At 37.4% G+C, this 11,143-nt stretch overlaps 1 protein-coding gene across 1 annotated transcript in view; it reads right to left on the minus strand.

Annotated features, from left to right (window-relative positions):
• Positions 1 to 2,795: 2,795 nt before the first annotated feature.
• C9H16orf46 (chromosome 9 C16orf46 homolog) overlaps positions 2,796 to 11,143 on the minus strand; it is a 10,772-nt gene continuing 2,424 nt past the window's right edge. Inside the window, exons 2-3 of the mRNA XM_072422832.1 lie at positions 7,201 to 7,448; positions 2,796 to 4,242 (exon numbers count right to left, since the gene is read on the minus strand). Coding sequence (XP_072278933.1) covers positions 3,256 to 4,242; positions 7,201 to 7,448 — 1,235 coding nt within the window. The 3' untranslated portion in view covers positions 2,796 to 3,255. The remainder of the gene's footprint in view (positions 4,243 to 7,200; positions 7,449 to 11,143) is intronic.

Below are 11,143 nucleotides of genomic sequence, written 5' to 3' on the forward strand. Positions count from 1 at the left end.
CTCCTGGTCTTGTGGTTTTATTTAGTGTTTATGTGCATGGAATATTTTAGGAGGATGCCAACATAAAACACTTGTTGGTTATTCTTAAAGGGTAAGTATTTAGAGTCTGGAGTTTAACAGCCTACGCTTAGTGGTCACCAGAATAAGAGCTGAGGGACATCTGTTCAATTACAATTCTAAAATTTTTTATTTGGTTAACAGGACAAATACAAGATATTCTTAGAAGGGACAGGAATAGCAATACAAACCTGACCAGAAGTTCTAATTACACCCTACTTCAAAACAGGGAGGTATATTTTTGGGTAATTCTACACTTTAGCAGAATATACCATCACTGTGTTATGTAATGAGTCACATGCACATTTATACCGTAGTAAGACTTTATCCTTCCCTGGGAATCCCAGTATACACCCTGAAAACATCAGCTTGTGACTTGAGACTTGTAGTCTAATCACTAAGAGGCGGAGAGCATGCTTCTTCCTCCCCACCTAGGCACATTCACTGGACTTGAACTCAAGAACAGCTAGTAAATTGTTTTCCCAATTAAAACGCATGCGAGCAACTTTCTTGTAGCTGCATCAAACAATTTAACTGAAGCGTACCTTGCATTTAGGATGGATTATGGTATATGCAACAGGAAAAGGAGAAGGAAGATTCCCATCAGATAGATTTGGTGACTGATTAGCAATGGGGTGAACTGACAGTTTCTTCATCTAGTACAGATAGTTTTATTATGCACATGCTGATTTATACCCTAATGGAAATTCAAGTTTGCAAAAGGGTTTGGTAATGGATAGTTCTGTTATTCATCATGTAGACTGGAGAATGGAAAGATACCAATCCTTTTTAAACCAGGACACCAATCAGAACTGGAAAAAAAGTCTTTTCAGTGCCTCCCACACAAGCATGGGTGAATATTGGTATTGTTGAGAAGGGTAAGGAACTGTTTACCATAGTTCTAGGGCCTGGTACATGTGCCTGGATTTTTATTTCATATTTGAAGTTCATATCTTTTAATACAGGGCACAGAAAATTTAAATAAAAGGGATGATATGCACAGGTAGCTTCATGTTATGTCTGTTTGATGGATGGGCTAATTCACATGCTGAAGACCTACTTAATCCTTCCAACATTTCCAACATTCATCATCTGCTGCCTATTTTGCAAATCTCTACACTGGCTTCCATTTGGCCTCAGAATTACATTAAAGCTGTTGTGCTTTGCCTTCTCCACAGTTCTTGTCCCACATACATTCCTGACCTAACACATAAATACACCCCTGGACTCTCTCTTCGCTCCTCCAAAGGCCCGCTAATGACGTTCTCACTCATATCCTCCTCACTTGCATAACTCCAGGTCTTTTCTAGAGCTGCCTCGACTCTCTGGAGCTCTCTTACTTGTCCTATTAGCTTTGCTTCTGCACATCTAAAGAAGGCCTTCAAACCCAAAATCACCTACCTGTTATCTTCTGTCTCTTGAACCCTCACTACTGAGCCACCCTTCCATAACCCACCACCCCACCTATTCCTGACCTCATCCTCTTAGGGCTGGGTCCTTCCTTCCTTCTGTGTCATTCTTTGTATCCATGTCATTTGCTACCCGTTTAATGTACAGTGCATCTGTAATTCATAAAAATGAACGGTGTATAAAGAGTAGATACTTTCCTCTGTTCTTCCAGTGATAATGCTTTTAGGTGAATAATAAAGCGGTCCTAAACTCAAAATTTTTACTTCACATAAAAGTGCAACATGCTTTTTTTTGGCTTTTTTTTTTTATAAGACACACACACACACACACACACACTATTTTATAGAGATGAGAACACAAATGCAAGTACCGCATCCAAGAACTAGTAATTTCATTACATTTAAACTTTATGCAAAGCTATTTTTTTTTTAGCTTTGGATAGAATAGCAATCTTTTTTTTTATTATTGCAGAGATTTTCCTTATTTTCTGACCCCAAGGCACAGCAGAAGGAGGAGAAATGTAAGACAATCCTCAGTTGCCATCAGGAGATCCCCTGTTGAAGAATTCAGCTTTATAATTGTTTTAATGTAAGAAAGTTCACTTAATGCTTCAAGAAGTCTTCTCTCTGCCCTCAGTGTTGCTGGAGATATGACCATGCAGAGCCCCCCCCCCTTCAAGCCCTTTTGAATTTATTCCACTTTAGGAAAAACTCCATGACCTGCTAGGCGGGATGTAAGTAGTCACTAACAATAAAACACAGAAGGTGGTGTGTGTGGACTTTACTTGACTGGATAGGTGTAGATGACCAAAACCTTTGCATTTTGTTTGTCATTGAATAGGATGAGCCAGTCTGAACAGCTATACTACTCTTACAAATTTCCAATGCTGAATGGCCTAGGTTTGTGCAGTGAATAAGACTTGTAAGAGAAATTGTTCAGCTCCTCTATTCAACTACGTGACATATAAAACTGCTGTGATTTTGTCAGTGAAGCATAGAAGTGAGCTATGTTACTATCTGTATGACCGTGGGAAAGATCTGACCCATAGCTAGTAAAAATTTGCCCCTAACTTCTAAAGGGCTCTTGTGCAATCTCCATGAATGTTATCTTCCATGACTTATATGATCGACAGTTAAGGGAACCAGAACAATTTTTCCAGTTCACATTTACATTACTTTTTTTCCTAACAAAAATATTAGCATATTAAAGCTGACCTTTTACTAAAATAGAAGGGGCCCAAAAAAGTAAAGCAAAGCATCCTTTTTAGTGGAAGGACAACTTTAAGGCAGTATTTATAGTTCACAGGGTTGATAATTATAATACTGACAATTGTTTTAGTGTTTATTATGACAAGAGAGCTGTATGACCACATTTTTCACACCACATCAGAATAGCTTTACCATTTTTTATACTAAAAACAAATACTTCAGTAATAGTATTAAACATGTTTTTCCTGGGACTCTTTAAGAAGCTTAGAAAGAGTATTTAGGATTTGAGAGATAAAGGCAAGCACCTGTCTCTATGCCAATGGAAGGTTTAAAAGATATGAAAGAATGGAGAAATAGAATGTGAAATGTTGCTAAAGGTTCCAGCAAGGGACAATCTACACAGCTCAGCCTCATCCCCCCCCTCTGCCAAGTACAATGCTTTGCAATAAAAACCTGTATGAATATAAAACCTTTGGAGGTAGGTAGTAAACAAACATCTGTCCATCTAAAACCCATATTTATTCAGTTGAACCATCAGCACCCAATTGTATTTATTGCGGTAAGGGGAAAAGACAAAGGATTAGCACATTTTGATCCTTGGTGGTATGTCCACCCGTGTGACAATCAGTGAAGGTAATACGTTGTTTCTAAGTATTGGGGTGGTAACTGATTTTGCTCTTCTATGCTTGGCATCATTTAGAAGTCTTACATCCTGGCGCACACTGCGTTTGTTCTGAGTTGTCCTGGTGTGAAGGACACCAATATGGGTTGGGTTAGTGTTCTGCTTTGCACATGGCCGTGGAGTGGCTACATTCGAGTTCTGCTCTAGAGATGGCTTTGACCATTGGTAGCGGTCAGATTCCTTACTGGGTGGTTTTGGAACACACGACGTGATAAAGGACAGTTGTTCTGGCACTTTTAGCTGCTCTTGAGGAACTTCACCTAATGCTTCAAGAAGTCTTCTCTCTGCTTTCAAGTCAGTGTTGCTGAGGATGTGGCCATTCAGAGGGCCCCCTACAAACCCCTTTGAAGGAAGCTTTTCAAGTTGCTGCATAAGGAAATCCCTACTTCTTGTCATATGTTCTGCATGTCCAATTCCAGCAGCTATTTTGAGAGGTGGCAGTAACATTGGTGAACTAAAGGTTGGGAATTCATTTGCATTGTAACAGTTTGTACAAATTGGTATGGCTTTACCTGTAAATGGAGAGGAGATTCTTTGTGAATTCTTGTCCTTGTTCTGTCTTTGTTCCCTAGGGGATACTACATTTACTGTATCACAATGCGTTTCTTTTGTGGAAACTATGGCAGTGGAAGGGCAGTGATCTGTGACCCCAGAGGGCAAGTCCGCCTCTGCAGGAATGGTACTGGATAGTCTTTGTTCAGCTCCAGGCATCTCTTTATGGTTAGTGTGTATTGTGGCTTTTGTTTCAGATGATGTCCCACTGTCTAGTACACAGTGCAAGTCGAGGCACAGGAGACAGTCTGTGATCTCTGCTTGTTTAAGTTTTTTGTTTTTTTTAACCGGGTGCATGCAGGCAGAAGCAGAAACTGGACCCCAACCACAAACCTACAGGTAAAAAAAAAATATTAAAAAAATATTGCTATATTAGACTGTTCTGAAAGGTAAAATAATAAACAAACAACTTTAGGAGTAAGTATACATTGATGTGGGGTTTTCTTCTTTCAAAAAAAAAAAAAAAGATGTACCCTTCTAATTTACAAGGCCACATCTTGCCCTGTGATCAGCACTTGATTGGTGCAAATTGCATCATAAAGCAGACAACATTCTGAATTATATGTCTATAGTTTGCAATACCTAAGCTGCTGCAGACCAGACAAAACTGTGGGCAGAACTACAACAGACATGGATGGAAATTTTCCCTATTTTTCAAACACTGACAGCTAAAAGACCAAGGATCTGCAAATGAATAATTATGTGATGAATGGAACGGTTAAATGTAATATAAAGAATGGTATGGCATTGTCCATGTATTGACTATTATTTCTTATCAATGTGACGTTACATTGATAAAATAAAAGCACAAACCATACTAGATACTAAGCTTTAAAAAATAAATAAAATACATTTTTTATTACATTAAAGCATAAACCATACATAACTGTTGTAGGTACAAAGTTAAAAATAATACCCAAACCCATTTAGTTTTCTATCCACACAAAACTGGACATCATACAAACCAGCTGTAGAAAATGCTGAAAAAATTATTTTTCCAATCTGGTTTACTGACTGAAACATAAGCCTCTGAAGCTTTTTATATACTTTGACATTTATATATTACATTCATTGAATATGGATATATGAACGTATTATTGATTTTCTATGGAAGGCAAGCTATACTTTTAAATCTACTGGAGCTTTACAAAGATTGCCTTGTGAGAATTTTTAATAAAATAGAATTTTACAGTGGCTGATTTTCAATGTGCGCAATACCACTGGTCACATCTATTATCATGCAATATTATTTTTTCAGGCTGCTTTAGATTTGATAGGGAGAAGAAAAAAAACTAATTACTATTTCCCCTTAACAATCCCTTGGGGGAGAAAAGCATTGTTGTGAATGCTACTTAATAAAAAAAAAGGTTTTTGTGCCCTGTAGAAATTTGAGAACCGAATGTAAGGATGTTTCCATGACAGACATTTCAGACAGTGGAATGGTGGTATAAACCAAAACCAGAGATCAGCAACCTGCAATTACTCTCCAGGTTCTGCTGACATGACCCTATATGCCTCACCTGCTGGAACTAATCCTGGATCTAATTGAGGATTCTTATTCCTACCATTCCATATAATGATTTCTATTTAATTTAATTGTTATACCCCCTCTTTTTCCCTACAGTGTACTGCATAGGGTAAGAAGTGGTGCTACAATGGTCAATAGTAAAAAGGAATGCAATAAAATAAAATAGTATTCATGTGAACACTTGGTGGATATGAAATTGTACCCCCAACAATATTGGATTATGGCAGAGGACCTTGAAGAGGCTAAAAACTCCTAGATCCAAAACTTAACTTTAGACATACCCATTTAGTTCAAATACTTAAGAAAATTTATGTTTGATAGAGCCTGGAAGACAACAGAATGAATCAATTTTAAAGATCTAATTTAGAAAATGGAAGAATTAGGTTGTACAAAAAATGTATGACCTCTCCATAAAGGTGAAGTATGTCTAATTTATAATACAAGGGTAAGTGCATTTTTTTAATGCTAATCTTTCTTACTTTTTTTTTTTTTTTTAGCAACCCCTATTTTAACACCGACTGATCAGAGATGCACACTGATGTTGCTGTCTACACAGGTTCAGACAACTCTTGACTCTTCTTGACGCAAATAGCGCATATGCAAATTTCTACCAAAGAGAGGGGGCTCCACTGATGTCAATGGAAAAAAAGTGAAACGTGTGCAGTTCTGGAGCTCCTATAAGGGGGAGCAATGTCTGGCCTGGTGTGGGTCACAATATCAGTAAATTGTTAATGTGCGATAAGAGGTTAGTGCTTTTTATGAGGGCTATGTGGAGTGTGTGTATCAAGATGTGATAGCATCAAAATAAATCTCTGGCCCAGCCAAATTTAATGTGAAACCCTCTCTAATGGATACTGATGGAGTTGAACTGCACACAAGGATACCTTGGGTACCAGTAAATATACAGTAACTCCACGTGCATTACAAGTTGAATTTATAATCTCTGTGCAATCAACTTCAGATTTACCAGAAACTATATAGTGTAAGGACTGATGTAAACAATCCACCAAGTGTCATTTTAGACCCAAAGAACTATAAACTCTTTAGAGGAAGTTTTATAAAGAAATAGAAAGATTATGCAAATATAATATTGTATCTACTACTGTTAACCTGTGTTTAGGGTACTTTGTGTGTTTGGTTATATTTACAATAATGCATGCATATTTTTATGCTACCATAGAATATCCATTTACTTTTAATTGGCCCTCAACATATGTTTGTGCATTAAACTATGCACCTGGCCAATTATTATTATTATTATCATCCAATAAACATACCACAACACATATGGTGGATGCATCGGCCAAATCTAGATCAACGAGGTGTTTGGGATGTGAAACTTTCTTATGTGTCCATATGAAATAAATGCGCAGATGCAAAGCACATTAAAGTGCACACACATAGGTGTAACAGGCTCTATGGGCCATCTTTCAGCAAGTGGGAGAGAGATTAAGCCTCATGACTAATCCAAAAGGTGAACTCTCTGTTACTTACTGAAACCAATCAACTTAAATATATTTCAGTCCTAAATGTATTTCTAATATTTTTTAGTAATTCTAAGTAAGAAGTTGGTATATTTCCAACACCTAAGGATATTTGTTACCACATTTACAATCACTAAACCACTATTTACGTATGAAGGGTTATATTCCATGTGGGAAACCTTGAGTTCCATTTTTGTGGTAGCTTAAGAAAGCCTGACCTATCATTTAAAGGTTGCTTTGTTTTCTGAATAATGATTTGGAAATAGGATGTCTACTTACCGCCTCTTCCCATCCCGTCCCTATTACCAGCTCAATCGACTTTTGATCATCAAACATCTTCTCGCTGACTTCCACAAGAGCTTCAGTCAAATCCTTCTCCCATTCCCTTTCACATGGGGAGCAGACTTTCTCTGACGTTTCTTCTAGATTGTGCAAATTCTCTTTCTCCGACGTTTCTTCCACTTTGTGCAAATTCTCTAACTTTTCCCTGCGATCTAGTATGGCCATTGGATCGCTTTTTAATAATTCTGAAATACAAATGAAAACACTTGTGACCTCAACTAGGATCTGAGAACAATATTCACTTAGCATGGAGGAGAAATGAGTAGGGAATTGGTTTTAAGTAAAACACACTTGTATAAATGTTGTTCAAAAGTTACAGAAAAAGGATATTGTGTTATCAGGCCTCAATTCCTCGTATAGATCCAAAAAAACAGCATACCTTATTTTCTCAAAAACAGACACATGTAAATACAATTTTACTTTTCTCATTTAAAATCGAACTCCAGGAATTTAAAACCCATCCTTGCCGTAAGGCTACATCTGCTCTGCAAAGGTAAACATAGGAAGTACTTTTATTTTCTTATACATTGTGTACCCAGCAGCCAGCTTTTTTCCTGCAGTTAGACTTTAAGTCAATTTTTTTTCTGCATGTCTTTTATTGCAAATAGGAATTAGGAACAACAACCATTAGCATGCATTTTAAACTTTTATTACAGACTCTAGATCATAGAACCTGGTTTCCCTAATGCAATGCGGTGCAAATGTTGACAATCAAAACCTAACTCCAGTTATAATTTTTCACTCTACAAAAAAAATTGTAACATCAATTACCCTCTCTGTGCCATTATCCTTCTGAGTTTGTCACAGGTGAACCTCAACCCCATGCCCAGCATCATTCAACCCACTCTCTGCTTGAGGACTCTGCTTGTCCTGTGGCAGACCAAAAAGGAGCATCAAAATATGTATATTGCTTTTTACATCCTACGTGGAATGGAATAGAGGGGGGAGGGGGAGCACTGCTCAACTAGTGGAGTTGGGTTTATAAGTATTACTGATGTGTTTGTGATGACCATTTATGGGACTTCTAAATGATGAATCATACAATAGGGGAGAGAAAAACGTATGTGTTACTTCTATCGGCCTAATCAAATTGTGTTTTTTTTTCTGGCCTGCACTAGAACACAGAGCTGGAATAATATGCACTGCTAACATTCAGCCTGTATTTATGAATCCGCTCCAGATCAAAAAGCTTTCCTATGGTTCCCTTATAATTTCCTGGTATGTCTATTCCATTTCAATGTCAGATGATCCATCATGACACACGTATCTTTATGCCTTTCTTCAGTTGTTCATACAATGTGACCTACTTAATACCTCAGCTCCGTGCCATCTGAATTCCTCTATAACTGATTTTCCAGTCTGTGCACATGTGCCAACATCACAGCATATGTGAGATTAGAAGTGGCACTCACAACCTTTTTACTAGCTATTAGTGGAGTGAAAAAGGATACAACACAGAGACAGCAATAAATACAAATGTGCTGGCATTTCCCCTCCACCCAAATTTATGGAAGAAAATACATTTCAAAGTAACTTCTAGTACTCCTCCCATCCGATTGGCCGAGAGACTGTTCTACAGAATATGCACTGTGTGTTACACTACACTCATCCAATCATTTGCAAGAAAACAAATCCTTGCACATGATCATGAATTCTTGTTTTATTCATAAAAACTCAGAAGTACACTGGACACTGAAGTTCTGGTTTCCCTAAACACCAAATAATAATTATTATTATTATTATTAATACTAAACAAGATTTATATATCGCCATCATATTACACAGCGCTGTACATTAAATAGGGGTTGCAAATGACAGACAGATACAGACAGTGACACTTGAGGAGGAGAGGACCCTGCCCCGAAGAGCTTACAATCTAGGAGGTGGGGGAAGTATCACACAATAGGAGGGGATAACAATAAATGCCATGTTATAGCCATGGAGTGTGAATCGTCTGTGGTAATGGAAATGTCCATGATTTATGAAGGGTTATTTGAGAAGCATTAATGTAAAGTACAAGGCAGTGTTCTGGTCATTATTTATTGAAAGAGTTCAGGTGGTAGAGTGACCTTGGTCTGCTATTGCAATGTATTTGGCTTGTCTTCTGTTTATTCTACTAATTAAACCTCATTGATTAAATGAGTCTCCCTGAAGACAGTTGCTATTATTAAAAGAAATTCAGCTTATTTGAACTAATTGTTAGTGTGTTTCTTCTAAGTTGTTGCAATTCTATGAATTGCTAAAAGATCATGGCAAGCAAAACACAAAATTTGGTACTAAGAGTAGTAAACAAAAGCGCTTATGATGCGTTTTAGATATCTATATTTGTATCACGCAAAGTGTTTGTGTGTATACAGAGGATCACGGTGCTACAGAATTGTAATTGAAGTCTGTGTGATGTCAGTAAAAACTAAACACTTACCAAAAACTAAATAATGGTAGCCCAGAGCTGCTGCAGTAAATTCAGTACAGTGACTACTAGGACTCCCATTAACAAAGAAAAATCAGGTTGGCACAAACTGTCATATTGTATGTTTGGTGATCATGTCTAATTGATGGATGTTTTATTTAAAGCACAAAGTAAAAATTCACCAGCAGATTTTTTTTTTTAGTGATGAGTCATGTAAAGTCTCTTTTGCCAAAAAAAAACCCTTTTCCCCAGGTCCTGGTGGTTTTTTTGCTTATAATGTACTGAGCATGCGCGATATCTTCTCCAGCCTTGGAGAGCTTTAATAAAATCAGGCCCAATATTAAATGATCTGGGGCTGTCCATTGGCTGAACAGGATCATGCCAGACCCGGAAGAGTTGACCGAAGACAATGCAGTAGTGGCAGGATCCTGGACCTGTAATTGCTGCAGAGCGCTAAGAAAAAGGTATATGTGCCATATTCAAGGCATACTTGGTTTATGGCAAAAGCTTGCACACACTAACAAATTTGTTTCTGCCTAAAATCAGGAGTCAGACAAAACATCAGGATGTATCATGCACTTTCTGCTTATGCTATCCCTGCACTAGTTGGGGAGACATCTAGTATTCTCATTTCCTCCTGCTGCCTGGTCATCCTTTCCTATACCCCCTCTTCCACTCTTTACCTTACTAAATTGAGAAAAGAACCTCACAAGAGGTGATCTCTCAGCACGGCTAAGATGGCAAGAATGAGTGGGCAAGTGTGAATATGGAGGCGACTTCACTGCATGATAAAACACTTTTTATTTTAAGCCTGTGGATGAGCCTATACTAGCATATGGGAGAAAGTTCAGAATATTAAAGTTAAATTCCAGTTTATTGCTACGATAATGATCTACACTAACATTATTTTGTGATCCATGTATGTCACATTTAAATGACAGGAAAGGAAAATAGCTCCAATAAATTTAAAATGTAATCTTTGACTTGCTGATCCCTAACAATAAGACAATATATTTATGTGATATCCTCGTCATCAGGAAACTGAATATTCAAGAATAAATAGGTAAACCTGTTTACTGTTTTTTTTTTTATAGATAGTTTTCTCTTTTTTCTACCTAATAAACATCTGTAATATAAATGATATCTTCAAATGTGCCTCCTAGGTATTACTGAATCTGTCCTAAAGTTAAAAAGCTATATAATGCAAGGGGAGCACAATGTTGGAACATTATTAGGAGTCACATGACACAGACTGTTTCCCCAGAGGTTAAATTAAGCATTTAAAGCGGATCTATCACTAAAATTTTCATAAAAGGCTATGCAAGATAAAAATTATCTTCTTTTGTCTTTTTTTTTGGTGGGGGGGGGGGGGGGGCAAAAAGGAGCATTTCACTTATTACAATGCACACCAAGCTCTGACTTTCCAGCACAGGGTTTTTGAGGGTTCTTTTGTTGTTATTCTGTCTCTCA

This window comes from Pyxicephalus adspersus, chromosome 9 (assembly GCF_032062135.1).
Source record: "Pyxicephalus adspersus chromosome 9, UCB_Pads_2.0, whole genome shotgun sequence".
Taxonomy (NCBI): domain Eukaryota; kingdom Metazoa; phylum Chordata; class Amphibia; order Anura; family Pyxicephalidae; genus Pyxicephalus; species Pyxicephalus adspersus.